Here is an 18,638-nt window from a genome sequence, read left to right on the forward strand (position 1 = left end):
ATCAGTGCTGCACAGCTGTCTGCCAGGGCTCAGGCCCAGCAAAAGGGGTGCTGATGAATGGAGTGCTATTAGGGATAAAATGATTCTGATACAATTAGAAACAGCATCCTTGGGTCTTGCGTCCTGCATTGTCCTCTTTGTTGGATGAAGATAATCCTGCATGCTTATTTGTGGAAGATCTTTCTACTTTAATAGCAGATAATGAGAGCATAAAAGCATTATTGTATTTGAAGCAACTACTGTGTGTATGTACTTTTGTCTACAGTTGTCATGCCCTTCCCTTTTAAAGGGGCAAAGGTAATTGTGTATGTCTATAGGGACCTGACAGTGTACACCAGCTAGACAGCAACGAGCAAAATTCAAGTGTTTACTTGTGCTACAAGCAGCTTGGGGAAGCGGCATAGTCTTGATTTCAGTTCTCTTATGCACATAATAATGGCAGGAGCTACAATTCTCATGTAAGTAGGAAAAGGTGAATTTCTGCTATTGAAGGAGAAAAGATTATTTAATTTTGTGAAGGCAAAATGATGCCATCAAAGTGCCAGGATAGGGCTGGAGCTGGTACACTTAGCTAATGAGTTACAGCTGCTTCTCAACCCAACATCCCTGTCTGTTCTGGATTGGGAATGTAGTTTAATGGCCATGGTAAAGTTAGCAGATGAGGTAGAACAAAATATTTTGTGTTGTCATGTGGGTAGAATTTAAGTCTCCACTGGGGTAGAGACCTGTTTTGGAGTGATCAAGCATTTGTTCTCTGCTCTGGGGTTGTTTTTGAAGTTCTCTGAAGCTCAAGGAGATACAAGCTGTACTGACAAATTCAACTGAAGAAAGAGTCCTGGGTTTATGTCCTTTCTGTAAGCTGTAGTCCCTTCGCTATTCCCGGCTCAAAATGGAGAGGTGGAGCAGAACAGGAGCACCTGATTGCTCTGAGCCATAGCAAGAGGTTACTTTTCATTGTCTCATGGCAAGGAGGAATGCAAGCATCTGTTTCATTACACCGAAGGAAAGTAATTTCCATGCTGCCTTGGTAAGTGAGACCATTGGTACCAGTCCTACAGCTATGGTTTTTTTATATAGTGCCCCTGAATTCAGAGGAGCAACACGGATTTGCAGAGTTGGCTTCATAAAAAAGAAGCATGGCCTTATAGAGAGGGAACTAGCCTGAGAACTGCAGATCAGTGTCTACTCCTCAGCTTTGTTGAGGACTTTCAAGGGATTGTTTGTGGCTTCATTTTCAGTGATACTTCGCTCCTTCAGCTTCTGCTGACTTTAACTGGAGGTATAGGTGTTTATTGCTCTTAAAATATCAGGTTGAACTTTCAGTTTGCTCGTTTTGCTGGCTAAAAGAAGTTCGATAATTTCCTGGAGATTTATGGGGTTGTTGGATTCAATTGGGAATACCTTGAAAGGTCAAGAAGATGTTGATAGTTAAAATACCAACCAAAATATCTGTCTGGCTATGTCTTATGCAAGGAGGAATACGCTGTGGTCATTGCCTGCTAACAGTCATCAGTTTGCATCATCCTCCTGACCTGCACAAGGCAGTGGGTCAAAAATTTTGCCTAGCAGGACAATTCAGCAGCTTCCTTCTTTCATAGGGATTCCTCAAATCTGTGCAAACGAGTTTTCTGGTAGCAGTATCCTATTCCTGGTTTACAGCTTTTTTCGGAGTAACAGTAGCCTCTCCATCACACGACCAGATAAGAGTTTCAAGAATGACAGGCTGGACGAAATATCCTTACTATCAGTGTACCAACTGTGTACATTGACATCTTCACCTGTATTGCAGTACAGGCTTCTGCCTCTTGTAGTCAGTGGTTAGACTCAGAACTGATGTATAGAAAATTAATTTATAAACTTACACATTTGGTGTAAAGCTCCAACCAAATAGAAAATATCTTGAAAGGACCTAAACGTTTTAAACCAAAAAAGCTGTTCTGGAGGCATCTTCTTGCTTGTTTGGTGAGGGATAGACATTTGGCCACATAGAGATGTCTCTCTCAGCAGCTGCATAATTAGGAAACATATGCTTTAAGAACATGTATTTTAGAAGTAGTCAGTCTCAGATGGTTGCTTATCTCATCAACACAATTCTAGGTGTTATCAAGACATCTGTATGTTGTATAATTACTGCCTCGACCTCAGAAAAATTGCTGAAAGCTACAGCAAATAAACTCTACCCTTATGAATTATGCTTTATTAACCTGTCAGTTCTTTTTAAAAAATAATGGGCAGTTCCAGGTAAAACTTGGCATGTTTCATTACGTGTTGTTATACGTCGCATATATCGGTTTTTATGGCACTGACTAAGATATAATTGGAGCCCAGCGTATCCCACAGCAGTTAGATCACAGAAATTGCAGACTCTAATCTGCGTCTGTCAGTTGTAACGAATATTATGATGGTTTTGAACACGCAGGTTGACTCTTCACCAGATTAAATGGCTCCGCTTATGACCTGAAAACTTGAATGAAAAAAGGAGCCAAGTTGAAACTGAGCCCTCAATTAGCTTTTGCTACAAAACTGAGACCAGATGGCCATTCATTTATTAGAGGTGGTGTCAAGGAGAGACTTGGCCGCTTTGGACACGACTTTAAATATTGATACCTGTTTGGAAGGCTTCAAGAGACAAGGCTGTGTGGTTTTAGTACTAGATTTGGACAGAACATTGCTCTGAACTGTGCGATCATGTAACCTCCCCGCACGCCTCAAGTTGAAGCAATGTTGTCTGCCAACGGTGTCCTCTTGTAATGAAGGTATTGCTTGCTTCCTATACCATCTCATCCATAAACTTCATGTCCTCTACTGCCACTGCAGCTTAGACTAGAACATCTCCTGGTGTCTGTCCATTAAAGCAAAATGCTAATGTTTTATTGTTTTGCAAAATTGTCTTTCCTGGCTCTGTTCCCCTCCCCGCCCCCAAGCACAAAACACGATGGAGGAGGTATATCATCCAGTCTCACTTGAGAGAAGAGAGCATCTTAAGCCATGCTTGCAAAGTTCTTGGTTTCATTTAGAAATGTAGCTAGATGTTTAGGATTAATATTATACCCCTGGTAAATGAGAATGGATTTTATTTCTGAAAACCAACAACAGGGTGAGTGCTGTTTTCATTGAATTTTACATAATGCTTGTATGCAAATACAGTATGCATCAGTGTTTGTGTTTCTGGTGTATGTGTGTGCTGCTTTATAATGGTTCCAGGCAGCTGTCAGATACCCACACAGGACTGTATTTGAAATGATTCCGTAGTGAGCTCTGAGCAGTCATGTATTTCCTTCATCCTTGATCATCCTTGAAGCAGTTCTCCTAAGTATGGTCAGAAATAGCTCAATCTTGTAGCTTTTTGTTTCTTGCCATACTATTAAAAAGTAGGTGCGCTGGAACGCACCTCCTAGTGTTCCTCCTTTTCCTTGACCATCTAAAACATCCTTGAGTAATCCACGTGGAAGCCTTGCTGCTTCTTTGAAGCTGGGAAAGACTGGGAAAGTCTGGGAAAGACTGGGAAAGTCTGGGAAAGACTGACCAAGAGGTGATACAGAGGGGTCCTCAGAGGGTGGGGGGACACACCGTAAGACCGCTTACCTCATTTATTGACCACAATGGGTAACAAGATTCCTGTCCTGTGCCATTTTTGCTCACTTTACCTCCAAAATGAGCTTTCTGTAAAAAGACAGCAGAGGACCCGTTGGTCACAGATCTGAAGAATCCCAGGCAGCTCGTGGCAGCTCTTCAGGGGATTAAGCCTTCATGCAGCTCCTGCGTGTTCAAACACCGGCTTCGGCTTGCTCTGCTTCCTGCCTCGGCATGCTGAGCGTGGTACTCAAGTACAGCACAACCCACTCATCAAGAAAAGGGGGAAGGGAGAGCGTTTAAGTCTCGTTTAAGTCTGCCTTGTAGGCATCCATGGGGCTTGATGCCAGTGTGCTGCCCCGTTACCTGGACCGAGGGCAAAGTGTTTCATCTGTAGCTTTTAATACATGGCTACATGGGGAGCGCCTCTTCGTCTTTCAGGTTAAATGGTACTTGAAGTGTTTGCAGAGGGTGGGGAAGGCTGCTTTCGAAAAGCTGCTGGTGTTTTCTGTTGGTTGACCTGTGAAGCACTGAAGTGAGTACTTGGGGGAAGAGCTCATTCTGTACCACGAAGCTTAATCAATGTTCACACGGTAGTCTCGTAGAACAGTAAAGCTCCTTGTACCAAGGAAATATATCATCACAGGAAGCCAGCATACTGATTTCTTTCCTGTCTGTGCCAGTTTCTCGAGAATAAAACAAGTTGTTCTCACTCACTGTGCTCAAGCATACGATTAGGTATATTTATTCTGTGCAAAGCAATTCTGCCGTGGAGCATGGAGTTCTTGCGTCCCAGCTAAGGGACAAGGAATAAAAAGGTTTTTTTATTCCTGCTCATGGTTATATGAATCTGCGGTCCCGTAGCCTTAAACGCTGAGATTCTAACATGAGGTTAGTCACCTGCTCTGATGTTCTCAGCCATGCGGGATGTGGACTTTCAGCATCTCTTGTGTATATGGAGGTGGGCAGAATATTTACAGTGCGCATTTAAGAATGTTCTCAAGCTTATCAGCCATCAACAGCAACTGACCCTTTATAATCACTATCATCTTGGCAACTGAGGCTTTTCACAATCTTATTTATGAAATAACTAGATTTTATGCCTTTCAGATGAGGTTGATTTTTTTTTTTTTGTTGCTGTTTTTTTACTCATTTCTCTTTTTCTGTTCCTCTAGTGAAGCTATGGTCTACCAACTTGGACAACTCAGTAGCAAGCATCGAGGCCAAGGCTAATGTGTGTTGTGTCAAATTCAGCCCCTCTTCCAGGTATCACCTAGCTTTTGGCTGCGCAGGTAAGTAAAAGGGGTTTTGGGCAAAGAGATACTGTTTCTTCCTTCCTTTGTTTCATATTCCCCCCGAAAGACGTGAGGTGGGGTGCTGTGCCCAGGACTGAGGTGTCTTTGTAGTTAAAATGCCTCTGAGTAAGACTTTTCAAGTGTGCAGTCACCCAGAAGACATCATGATACTCGACTGTCAACTTCATCCTGCAGGCTGACTTTTTAATTTGGGTGCCTCTATCGGAGATAAAAGCAAGTCGCCTGGTGTTTATTGAGATCACTAAGGCAACCAGGCAAAGCTCAGCTTTGAGAGTCTCATAGCAAAGTTAATGTGTTAACATGGTGATAGTTGTTCTTTCTGATTTATAGCATTGCTTTATAAATACTACAAAGCCGTACTGGGAATTTTAACTGGTTTTACCTGAGGGGTGCTGTAAAACAGTGGCTGTGCATGTTTTCCATGGCTGCAACTGCAATCCTCGTGGGTGGGCTCATGTTTTCCTAGGCTGGGCAAAGCATCGCTGTTAATGTTGTTTTTTGAAGTTGTCAGTGGGGAAGGCACGATGAGCCTTTTATTCACTTAAATTAAATAGTTCTTGGTGATAATACAAAGATTTGAGAGCAGAGCGGGTATCGCTTTGGGAGGAAACTGTAGCATGCTATGCATGCAGCAACTGAAACTCGGAGGTACCTATAAATGTTTAACCAACTCTGCATTTTCTTTCTCCTCGGGGAGTTTTAGTGCACTTCTAACTAGATGTTCTGACGACGTTTGCTATCTCTGGACTTGAGGAGATACGCTGATCATTCTTGCAACTACTGGTCTGCCATTTCATTTAGGTGTTCCCGTTTCCAGGCTGGTTCTACTTAGATTGTGACTCTTAGGAGGAAAAAATAAATTTGCATTTTGATACACTGCAAAAAATGAATTCAAGTTGGAGGGTAAAATATTGACTTGTTTGACAGGCATCTCACTGAAGTTTAGTGAATTACATGCAAGAATAGAATTGAATTACAATACCTACTAGCAGCATTTGAATGAAAGGGACTATCTGTGAAAGGCTCTAGGGAAAGATGAGAGCACCAGCTCCAAATGGATCAGCTGCTGATTAAAATAGATATGTAAAAGCACCGCAAAACAGAATCAGTAACTGGGATTCCTTTGCACCTGAAAGGCAGAGGGGGAATAAGGCACAGATAAATCTATGAAGGCTTTCGGAGCTGTAGGGCATGTGGGATGGAAGCAGATAGGAGTGTCTCTATCCCCACACCCATGTCTAACAAACCACGATGGGCTCATCTTCAACAATTGTGTTTGGGAAAGAAGCATTAGCGAGCGCTAGGAGTTATACGGAGGTTTTAAATGACTACATGTGCATTTTTATGATTTAGAGAATGCTGAGGGCTAAAATGGTATTTGTACTGGGGAAGAAGGCGTAGGAGGGAGACAAGATAAAATTTTAAAAGTGTTTACATCTGCTTGATGCTTGGTAATTGAGTCTCTAAATAAAAATTAAAATGGGTATTTAACTATGATTGCTGAAACAATTACATGGAGTAATTGAACGGATGGGAATGACTTCCCACAAAGGAGTTCTAATTGATCTTTCAGCCAGAAATACATGTGAAAAAATGGCGTATGAAATTAAAAGTAGTACTGGGGTCTTGAAAGATGCTATTTCTGAACTCCTAAAAAAAGAAAAAAATCAGAGCAAAGAAATGAGTTAGTATCTACTTTAGTACTCCGTACAGTCAAACAGTCCTGTTTCATGAGTTATGATGAAGACAAAGGTTTTCCTCCTCCCTCAGTTTCAGCTGGTCTTGTTTACTAATTTCATTTAGTCTGTGGAAAAAGCAATCTAACTTGTAAATAGTGTGATTTGTCACGTGGGCTATAAAATTAATAAAGGAAGAGTCAAAGCTGACTTCCTTGAGTAGTATTAAAAAAAAAAAGTGGATTGGGCACACTGACTTGGCCATTCCTGTTTTCCCCCCAGTAGAATAAAGATGAGCAATGCAAAACACTAAACACTAATTCAGTGACCAGTGTAGGGGGCAATTTTAGAAAGCTGTCCTGGCTCTGCCTTGGCTTGTTCGCATGCTCAGAGGATTTTCAGTTTGGAAAATTGTTTCAATTACTTATTCAGTGATTTAGTCAATGGTAAAAGAGCCAAGACTTCTAGCATTGCATGCCCAACACAGTTTTGTACGGTATTGAGGCAGAAGTGTATGCTCCTGCATATACTCTCTTGTTGATTTGATGAAACTTAATACCATATATGTGTATATGTATGTTTATAGTTTAAGACTTGATGAGATAAGCAATTGATGAAATGGTTGTGGGAGGGAAGTATTGGTACTTAATATTTGAGATATAAAAGGAGGAAGTAAATTGATTTAATGCACCATTATTAAATTACTAAACATATGTGTTTCAGTTCCCCCCCTTTCTCTGTACGCAGAATAGCTTGCAAGCTAGCATGCCTTTCTTTAGCAGCACAATTTTGACTGCAAGTCTAAATTTTTTCAGTGTTAATATTTTGAAATTACGATTTTTTTTCAATTTTCATTTCTCATTTTTATTTTCTCTTGAGGGTGCTGAAACCCCTTTTCATAAGGTCTTGTTCTTTCACAGCTTGGTTAATGAAACATTTTCCTCTGCCCTTGACAAATGCGTCTTGCCCACTTGCCTCCATCTATCAGAAATGCCTCTTTGAAGTGGATTTTCCTAATCAGATGCTTCAGTTAGATCAGCTTCTCTTTGAATCTCTGTGCTGGTTCCCTCTTTGCATTCTCCACAGAAATAGGATGGCTATCTTAAGGTCCTTTCTACCCGTCTCCAGTTTACATATCCCTTCTCATTTGTTAGTAAAATCTTGACTGTTGACTCACCTCTGCCAGTGACGCTATATTGTGCATGGGTAAAATATTCAGAGAGGTACCTTTGTGCTTCCTCTCACTTTCTCCAGTTCTAGAAGAACTCCCTTTTACAGAAAAAAAGGAAGGAAGATACTTAAAAGTCCCGTAGAGGTCTGCCAACAAGTGGCATGAATTACGTGAGCTGATGCAGCAGCCTGTTGAGGTGTTCTCGTTGCCCTTTTGTTCCCTCTGTGCCTCTATCTGCTAATGGCCTCCGGTCCTCAAACCAGGGGCTCCCTGGGGTGGGGGTCACTTCTGCGTGTCCAGAGGGTGATGGCAGCTTGACCCTCAGCTGGGTCCCTCAGCTGTACTGCTGTGTAGGTAGCCACAGTCCAGTACCCACCGCTTCAGGGCTCTGTAAGTAATCCTGAACCAGAGATCTCGGTTTTAAAAAAGAACATTTCCACCTGCATCCAGTTTGTATGCTGTATTGTCAAATAAAAGGAGCGAGCCGAAAGACTGCGATGACGGATTTTGAAGCAAGGCCAGGCTACAAACCCTGTGGCACAGTCAGTGAAATGGGGGTTATTGCTCCAGCAGCTTTGGCTGTGATTTTCTCCCTGATGTGACTATGTTGACTGTGCTAAACTGTTTGCTGCTATTCGTATCATACTGCTCCTCCTTTGTGGGGAACATCCCTTTCCCCTTTGTGCCAAGATCCTCTGCAGGTCCCTGCCCATCATTGGCAGCAGAAGGAGAACATGAAGCGACTGCCTTGAATGATGCCTCCTGAAAAGGACTTGATGTGGGTTGGAATTGGGATTTATGTGGATTTCTTGGTCAAACCCTCTGTGCTTCAGTATACCTGTTGGTAAACATGAGTAGTGATCATGGAAGGAGTTGCTGTGATGCTTTGATTTAGATGTAGCCATGGTCAAAAGTGTTGTTAGATTGTGTATCTCCATATGGAGCGCTTTCCTTTAGTAGAGAATAGTGGGTTGGCTTCAGATGTCATAGAAAACCATGCTTTAGTTGCCACTATAGAAGTAAATCTCAGGATTACCATCTAATACAGAGGATATATATGTTTCTTTTCTGGGCTCTTCACTCTGAAAGCTTTTAGATGACCAAAAGATCATTTTGGTAGCTTAAAACAGAACAAATGAGCAATAAACTGGAAATAGAGCCTATACAAGAGAGGAATGGGTATTTGGTTTGGGAAATAATTCTCTTAAAACCAGACAGGCACTTCAGGTGAGAGGGGAAGGTAGTGTGTCTGGCTGCAGCCTGATAAAATCTGTTGCAATGGGGAGGGCACATGAAGAAGAACAGATCCCTTTTGTCTGTTACTTTAATAAAATATTCTATTTGCATGCTTACTGAGTTGAAACATTGGGCAGTATAAACTGTAATCACTGTCGAATACAAAATCAGGTAATTTTGTGGTCTTTTCCTCTTTTTAAAATAGATAGGGTTTTATCCTGAAATTAACTATATAAATCATGACTGAAGTTATTATTGTTCTGCCTCAGCAATAGCACTGATGCCCTCAACCCATATATTTTCTAGCAGTACCATTTCCCTGCTTTTAAAAAAAAAAAAAAGGCTGAAAATGCATGCAGTTTGCAGCTTGAATGTCCAAGTTGTGCAGTCTGGGTGAGATCAGACTGTCAGCTAACTAGTGAGCTAAGCGTAGCTCTTGATAGTAGAGATGCTTTATTCCCAGCATGCTGTAATACTGTCAGCAGCTCCCAGTGACCTTTCATTTCCCATATATTATGCAGAGATCATGTCATCAAAACTTCAGATTCCTGAGTTCTTACACTAGATGCATCATCCTCTCGCATGCTATATTTTTGTTTCCCTGTAGGACCCACAAATCTAGCAGGTTGGATTGGGGGATGAGAGGGGTTCCTCAGGGCTGCAGAGATGCAGGACAGAGACTACCTGCTCTCCAGGAGTTTCACAAAGTGGAAGCAGCGGACAAGTACAGATGGACAGAGGAGAGCAACAGAAGAGCTGCAACATGGTCACAGCTTAAGGTTTTGTTGGGTTAGTTTTAACCTTGATCAGGTCTCCAAACCGCTTCACTGTGTTGTCACAAACTCTTGATAGTGTGGGTTCAGATGAAGGGACCAGGGCAGGGAAAACATGAGGCAGTGCTGATTTATGTTGGTTTATTACCTACAGCCTCAGAGTTTGAGACTACCTGCATTGAGGATAGTGTACTCCCTCCTAAACATTCCCAATTTTGCTTTTCCATCTCTTCCTTCATACTGGCAAAAGTGTGGCCAAAACTGAATTGCCATTTTTCTGGATCAGCTCATGCCCTGATCATAGAGCACCAGTGCCAGCCCCAGGCAGGCTTTTGGCAGCCCGAATTGAGATCGGCGTTAGCTACCAAGGGGCGAATCCTCACCGAACCTGAGGTCTCCCCCCAGTGCTGAGGTTTCTCCCCTTTCTTGCCTGCTCTAACTCTCCTCCTTATTCCCTTCCACACTTGTACAGTGACGCTGAGCAAAAGCACTTCCCAAGCAAGTGTTTTTCGTTCAAAGATGGTTTTGCCCTACCCCAGCAGGTTTTGCATGCTTTTGAAAGATCTTCCCTGTGCACCATCTTCAGCATTACAGAATGGCATCGTACTGTGCCTTTGAAAGCTGCTGCCTTTCTTTCATTGTTGAACAACCACAAAACTAACGATACCGATCCACAGCATCCAGCGTGCGGAAGGACTCCTGTTGCTATGTCAACAGCTTTGTTTTCATTTGCAACTATTTACCCACCCCTTAAGATCTCTGCATCGCCCTGAAGCACTTAACAGTTCAAGGTCACATGTGGCTTCTTTATCAGCGTCGTTCAATTTTGCTAATATACCTGGTGTCCAAGCGGGACCACTTTGGAGACCATCCTTGTCCAGTGGAATATTGATTTTTCTGCTGCAGTAACTGGAGCAGTGATTTCTCTTTTCCAAACATCTCTCTGTAGAGCTAGCCTTTCACGCTGCCTCAGATCTGGGTGATTTGCCTGCCTTGTCACTCAGCTCGGAAGAATGATGTGATATTAATGACCAAGAAGGCAGTGTGCCTTTTTGGAAGAGAATTAATGTTTTCCAGCTGAAAGCAAGGTCTTACCTTAATAGATTCGTATGGGTAAGTACTCTGCTCTATTGAAAGCCTGCAGTGGCTCAGAAAGAATCTATTTGTGCGAATATATGACATGTTTAGGGTGGAGTTAGGCAGCTTCTTTGGGCTTAAGCTACAAGATTACCTTTAGCTTACAAATTGAGCACAGTATTCAAAGGCACAGACAAAGGTTAGGCATTTCTTTCAAGCCTGTGGAAAAGTTCACAGCAGTGCTCAAAATTCAGCCTTTATGAAATCGGTATGGCATGCGGCAGTCCAGTGCTTGCCCGTTACTTTTATTGGACCTTACCTGCAGAGTGTCTTTTCTTTTTTTAGCGGGTATTTGATAATCTTCCTCTAGTCCATGATCTCTGAGGCTATTGGCAGGGGAAGTAGGGGACAAGGTCCATGTTTTGGAAGTGCACGCTTGTCACCTTATAATTTAAACTCATTCCAGAATTCATTGCAAAGGTTTCGTTTGTTGTAACCTTTGAAAGCATCCACAGCACTTCAGTCAGTTAAGGGTTGTTTGAAGGAATCTGTATTTTTGGTCAGTGTGGTTGTGATCATATTTCTGTCCTGACAGTACTTATTGTGGGGGAAGCACTGAGCTTAGTGGGATTGTTTAGGTTAGAACAGCATCTTGAAGTTCGATTTAAAAGTTATCCCTCTTCCTGGGTGCTGGGATGTGACTGAAAGTGAAGTATCGAGCCATACCTTCTGCTATCCTGGTGAAGACAATCTTTCTGGCAGGTAGATCGCATTCTGCTTCTGCTCAGGACTGACAAGCAGGAGAACTGCAGCTATGCCGTGTTATTTAAGCCTATGATGTTTGCAGTTACTTGCCTGTATCTGCACATCGGAGATGCTACCAGATCAGCCAGGCACTGCACAGTGTTGTCCTACCTTGCTGCAGCTGCTTCCTAGGAAATCATGAAGGGACACGCAAACCACCGATGGGCGTGCAGGACATGTTGTATGTGCAAATTTTACACAAGCTTCAGAATTTAAAAGCTTATGTAACTTTTTTACTTGCTCAGTAGTCTCTGACTTGTGTTGGATAAAGCATTTGCAATGAATAGTGAGTAATAATATAAAGACCTATTGGGAATTTCCAAACTTTATCCCAGAGGTCGTCACACTTCAGTAACAAGTGAACGAATAAAATGAACTTGAAAAGATCCATTTGATTCTCTGGAGAAAAGGATAAATCTGTCATTAGCAGAAATGAGTGTGCTAATTGTTTGCTTTAATATTCTTTTCCTGAACATTTTGTCTTCCGACTGGTGTAGAAGTCATTTAGTCAATGTTAGAAAATTCAAATTAAAATTGAAATGAGCCTTGAAATTCAGGAACAGAATAGGCAACTCCAAGATTCATTTTTTCCTCAGGATGCCAAATTGCGCTTGCTACTAGCTGTTGCTGTATCCCTTAGAGTTTAATCCTTTCCACCCTCGGCAGTTTCCAAAGCTGTAGTTTTTCTGGTAGCTCATTTAAAGGAATTGCTCATTGGAATGACATCGTCTGTAATGGCTTCCTGTGCTATCTCCTGTTCAGACTGCTGCATAGCTTAACCATTCCAGCCTTTTATTTGGGTACTGTGCACACTTAGACTTTTATAACATACACTACTTTTTCCATACAAACTGGTGAAGATTGTCACATTGCATAGGAAAATCTATAACCTGCAAATGCAGTGTGGGCTCTCATCTCAAAAGCTTTGTTTGATAGTATCTGAGCACCCAAGCATTGCATGTGTTTTTAAGGGGAGAATTTTTGAATATTTGGGCTAGGTTGAGAGGAATTCGTCTAAAGATGCCCTCTTAGCCATTTGAGTCTCAAGAAGATAACAAAAAGTAAGACTGTAGATGTGTGTGCAAATCCAGTTCCCCTTCACCTCACTTACTTCATTGCCTAGCTAGAGTGTACATTGTCTCTTTCCTGCCTTGCGTACTTGTGTATCACATACTTATGTATTTTCCCGTGCTTATTTCCTTGTCTGCATAATTCCACCATACCTTTGGGGTTTTGGCTTAAGCATTCTTTATCGAAGCTTGAAGGTTAGCGATTGTGACGCTGTATTTAATATCCATCACTTCTTCCAGTGGAGTGGAAGGGCAGTTTAGGTGACGAATCGGATCACCATCTCCAAAACCTAGTAAAAGAAGGCTTATATCTCCTCAGGCTAGTGAAGCAAAATGTAGTTCTGGACCAAAATCAGGTTTGACTGATAATTTGGCGAACTTAGGTCCTCAGCTGCATATTGTAATGTATATGGCAGCAGCCTGCACTTTCCCTAGAGACCATTTGGCTGCTCTGAAGCCTGTTTGGTTCTTTTTGTATGATGTTTGCTGATATGACAAAAACCCTAAAGCTGTTGCATCATAAATGTACTCCTAAAATCTTAGGGAGGATGTTCCTTTTCATATCTACCTTTCTTAGTGTCTTAAGCTCTTATCTACATGATCTTGACCTCTTGGAGCCTGTGGTCCCTGGGAGCCTGACTGTGCTGCCCTTTCCCTTTATCCCAGCTCCATGATCTGCACAACTTTGAGTCATTCAAGAACCAGAGCTGACATGGGTTTGCAGTAAGAACAAATACTGTGTGCAGTAAGTATCTTGAATCGGGAGAGATCTGTTCGGTGAATGATGTCGTACTTTCGGCTTTGAAAGATGTATCCAACAGTCATTGTACAAATAAGACTCATGTGAAAAGTTTCAGATCTTCAGTGATGTAGTCCATTTAGACAGCATGGGTTGAAGCACCTTTTACTATAAAATGACTGTTCTTCACATGTTCTAGGTGTCTTAAAACTCATTTTGGACGTTGGCCTACCTGCACTAGTGCATATAGAGTTGTACATGTTACCTAGTCAAGGAGAAAAGTTGGATTTAGAGTGAACAGTACATAATTCTTTTCTCTCTTTCAGACATAAAGAATGAATTCTTCCAAAAGCTGCAGGTTGTTACTGCTATTGTCTTCATTGGTTTGTAACATTAGTAAATCTTCCTTAATGTGTACTGAATATTTTGTTTCTCCGACAGTCTGATAGAAGGCAATCTTTGAATTGCACAAAAACCAGCTATCCCTTATTCCTGTGAGAAATCTCTGTAGCTCTTTAAAACCATAAAGGTCAAAGTTTCAAAGGAGTTCTAGAGAAATCTGTTTTGCCTCCCCCTCCCATCAGAGCCCTTTTCTCAACTGATTAAGATCTCTAATGTTTTATGTCTCCTCCTTCTCTCCTTAATACGAGTCAAGTTATTTAGGGTGGAGGTTTTACGGGCTGCTGTGTCAAAAGCTTTAGACAAGTCAGTAAAAAATGTCCCCAGTGTGTAAAGACCATTATCCATAACCCGGCAAATGTCATCTGTAACTTCAAGCCATAGGGAATCTGTCGAATACAAAGGTTAAAAACCCAGTTGGCAGTTCCCATCAAGGCTGCTGTTCCCTTCATCTGTTCAGCAGAGGGAGATATAGATCTTTAGTGAAATGCTAGTGTTGATAGACGTTTTAAAAAAAAAAAAAAAAAAAAAAATTTGGTGTTAGTAAGAGATGAAAATCACTGGCTGAAGCAGTGTACAGTCTTCCCTGCAGAGCTCTGTCAAAATATTTCAAGTGCTAACCTGAAACCCTCTGCTATCACATCCCTGAGCCTCTCCCTGGTAGAAGGAAAGGTAGAAGGTACTTATTGTGTGTTGGTTTTGCCAGAGATTAGACTGAGGCTACCAGACGCGTTTTAATCTAACCTCAGCTCTCTTTAATTCAGTTTTCATGGAGTGGACCTTTCTCATGTTGCTTCCTTTGTCATCCAGTCTGCTAAACAGAATGCTGTTAGGCGTTTTCCTTCTTCTCAAAGCTGTGCTCTTCCTTTGTTTAAATGAAAACCTGGGCTGGATTTGTATTGGATTCCCTAAATATGATTTTTGGGCTGTTGCCCATCATCTGTATGGTAGTGTAAGAAAATGAGATTGAGTTGTCATCCCCAAATACCCATGTGTCTTCCTCTGCTTTAGAAACTTCCTTTCATCTCCTCGCTCACAGGCTCTGTGGCTTCCTCACTTAAAAGGTGTTGATTTTTTTTTTTCAAGATTTTGCCACCAGCAAAATAAATCATACAGACCTTGCTTAATCTTGTATAGTCTTCAGAGCATGCTGTAAGGGAAAAGCACATGGGGGAGGCTTTGACCTGCAAGGAAAATTTGTTGAATGCTTTTCCAAAGTTCAGTCCCTCTTTGGGTGGCCGTTGAATTTTTGACACCTATGAAGACGGGGTGTGTGGGAGCTCCTTGGGAGCCTGGTACAACGGTGTTTGAGACCACTTGTCTAGACAGAACTCTGATAGCAAACATGAATGAAGTACCACATCCCAAATCATCTCGGGCGCACACATGAAATACAAAATAAGGGCATTGTTCTAGCTTGCTGCTGTGGACCAGAGCGTTGCTTCTAGAAAAAATTGCTGAGATTCCCCCAGGGCAACAGAAAATGGTTATTCAGAGAAAAACTGTTCCTTTACTGCAAAGGGAACTCCGGGTAAAAAGAGGAGGAAAAAGCAAATGCGTCAAATGGGTAATTTTGTCTTAGTTATAGAAACAAAGTACTTGCAATTTCTGCTGGAATAGAAAATTGTGAATACAAAGCCATATTCAGCAAACACTTTAATGTGCTTGTAATGATGGCTGTTGGTATAAAATTTTCTTGTTTTATTAGGGTGGGTGTTTTTTTGAAGGGAAGGTATATACAGGAAGAATAAAAAAATACCAGTTAGCTTTGCCCATGCTGCAGTGTTCTACAGGGAGATGTTGGGGTGAAATGGATTTATTTCTGCTTTCTCCTCCTCATGTGATTTGTCATGCTGCAAGTGGAAAACAGCACATTGCATTCTTCAGCAAAATGCTCCGGATAGTTTTGTCTGTCAAAGGTTCTTTCCTTCAGGCTGTATCAAACCCATTTTTAATCTCCTTCCTTACAGTAAGGGAAATGGTTTGTAAAGAGGGCACTGATGTCAGCTCACTGCTGTCGATATTATCTAATTCCTTCTTCAGAAAATTCTTGTGGTAATTTTTGGTGCAGGGCTTTGTTCGCTTGAATTCAAGTCCACTTTGTTTCCCATCCCTAATGCGTTGTAGCCTTTTCTCTTTTCCCAGAGCATCTATTTCCTTTATGTAGTGGAAACTCTCACACTGTCTTCTCTCCCTGAAATGGCTTGTGATAGGCCAAAGCCTGTGCTGATCATATCCCATCCCAGTATTACTCTGTCAAGTGAAATAAATACCTTTATAGTGTTTCGTTGGCTGGAAGGCTTCCTCACCATTCTTTGTCGAATACCCAAATACCACCATGCATTTCTTTTGCTATAATAAAGACTTTTTTTTTTTCTCCATACACTCTCTTCTGCCCTGGAAGAGACCCAAAATTAAAAATAGTCTTTTTTTGTGGTCCCTGCATGAAGGTTCACCTGTCCTGCTGAGTTGAATTATTCCCAAAGATGGAGTGTTTGACTGTCCTATGTACCCAGTCTTCTCTCCAGAGCAAGACCCGCATATGGATGTTCAAACTCCAGTCTCCCTCTCTGCCATAGGGGAGATTAAATCTCCACCCTAAACTTTTGAACAAAGCCATCTCAGTCACATGAAGATCTCGAAGTGCTGTTGTTTGGTAGTACACGCTTGACAACAGTTAAAGTTCAGCAGTTCTCCATTTTCTTTTTTACTAGTAAGAAAAAAAGAAAAAAAAAAAGAATTAAAGGAGAACTAAGGTTGTATGGCAGTGCCTCGTGCCACCCCCATCATGTAGGAGTGGTAGACAAAACCTGAAAGATCTGAGAAGCCAGAAACTCAAGCAGCAAAACGCAGCCTAAACATTAATGCTGTAGTGCTGAGAGGTGGGCTAATGCCTTTCCTTTCTTATGTCAATAACAAATAGCTTAAGCGAATTTGGATTAAAAAAAATTTCTCCCTAATCCTTTGCCATAAGAGTACTTTTCAAGGCAGCTGAGGTGAGGGAAGAGTTTACAGAATCTCTGTCTTTGGAAACGCTCAGAGCTTGACTGAGTAGGACCCTTGAACACAATTATTTAACTTGGAAGTTGAATCCAACTTTGCGGTTGTCCCTTCTTTGATCGGGAAGTCAGACTGGCTGGATTCCAGAGGTCCCTTCCAACCTTCGTTATTCTACAACTTTCAGGGCCTTTGAGCAAAAATGGATTTCAAACAGAAACTGCACTCTGCATAGGCTTCCTCATAATTAAATCCTGAGTTGTCTTTTGATCAGCCTTTGATGATATTGCTGCCGTTGTGGGGAGGCTGTTTCCTGGTGTCGAGGTACGTAGAAGATCCACTGGAGAGGTTCCACTTCCTTATTAATAGCTTTTTAGTTAGTCTCTAAGTATGCAGCTTGTTAGATGGCTTCGAGGTCAAGAGAGTGCTGAGGCTTTTGTAGGTCTCCTCTCAAATTAAAGGAAATCTATTTTAAGTGTTTCGTCTTCAAGGTTTGGGTTCTGATAGCAGCTGTCTGTCTTCTCAGGTTTTTGAGAAAGAGCAGCACTTGTTTACCTGGCCCTTGTTCAGATTTCTGTAAGGACCGAGGCATCCAATGTGCCGAGTCATCTTCAGTGTACTGCAATACAGTACCCTAGTACAGTGTACTACTGTTGATTTGAGTTTATTTTTAAATCAGGATGTTGTCCCTTTTTATCTCCTTCCTCTTTGTCCTCACTAACAGAAGAAGAAAAATTTTTAACGGTGAAAACTGAGGTTGCATGTGAGCCTCCTGATTCTGTTTCTGTTTTCAGTCTAGCCAAAGGCTTTACCTCTGAGGATGCAAGCTTCCTTTTTATAGCAAGAAATCACACCGAGCCTGGCTGAAAGAGACGTTTGGTTAACCCATCTCGATGTTAAAGTTCTGTTCTTCTACTGCTTGTTTATCTATGTTCAACAAAAAATCATTAAGATGGCTTGCACTCTCCTTTATGGCATGCTACTTAAGGCAATGACAACGTGTACTCTTTCCTTTCACCTAGAGACACTTGAAACACAAGCTTTGGTTTGAACCACTGGGCTCTGGACACTTGAAGGCATAAGGATATGATTATATTTTCCTGCTAAACAAGTTGCCTAGATACAATTCTAGGTAGCTTTGAAGGCTTCATTCTGGCCACTCTGTGATGAGTAATCTGGCTTATGCTTGGTATACAGAGGAGAAACAAGTGAAAGGAAAGATCAATTTCTATAGGTAGATGTTTAAATATAGATAATTGAATTTCAGCTAACCCCTTCAATATGTATGGAGCAATGGGGGCTTCCTTCAGGATCTCTGAAATCATTTTTTTAACCAGTGAAAGTAGAAATGGACTCAAACTCCACAAAATCATGCCTCTCATCTTTCTTTCTGATTAAAGATATTTTGTGGGCTTTTTTGTGCCCTTTTATTTTGTTGCTCTTTTGGTTTCTTCAGGATCACCTAATTGGAGGCAAGCAGGGGTATCTTGCACCAAATTTGCTCTGACTCAGTTTAAATCTTGTTCAACAAGTCATTTAAATACACCCCTCCGACTATAAATGTCTCTCCTTCTTACTACTGATATACAGTTTCGCTGGTGAAAACAGGCAGCCTTGATCCAAGCTTGAAGTTCATATGGAGGAAAACAAACAGATGAAGCTGAGGGAATCATCAGCTGAGGACATGAGTTGGTAGATGCAACAAATCAGATCATCATGGTCAAAGAAGCACAAGAGAAACACATTAAAGGTTACTTTAGCCTGTGCCTCTGTTTCAGTAAGACATCTGTAGCACAAGGCATGCAGG

General features: G+C 41.6%; 1 protein-coding gene across 11 annotated transcripts in view; it reads left to right on the forward strand.

The window, feature by feature from the left end:
* COP1 (COP1 E3 ubiquitin ligase) overlaps positions 1-18,638 on the forward strand; it is a 132,108-nt gene that overhangs the window by 68,403 nt on the left and 45,067 nt on the right. For all 11 annotated transcript variants that reach the window (XR_012674569.1, XR_012674570.1, XR_012674568.1 and 8 more), the window contains one exon: positions 4,749-4,865. Coding sequence is in view for 8 of the 11 variants with exons in the window: in XM_075156883.1 (XP_075012984.1) it covers positions 4,749-4,865 (117 nt within the window). In the remaining 3 variants the exon portion in view is untranslated. The remainder of the gene's footprint in view (positions 1-4,748; positions 4,866-18,638) is intronic.

Source organism: Calonectris borealis, chromosome 8, assembly GCF_964195595.1.
Source record: "Calonectris borealis chromosome 8, bCalBor7.hap1.2, whole genome shotgun sequence".
Taxonomy (NCBI): Eukaryota; Metazoa; Chordata; class Aves; order Procellariiformes; family Procellariidae; genus Calonectris; species Calonectris borealis.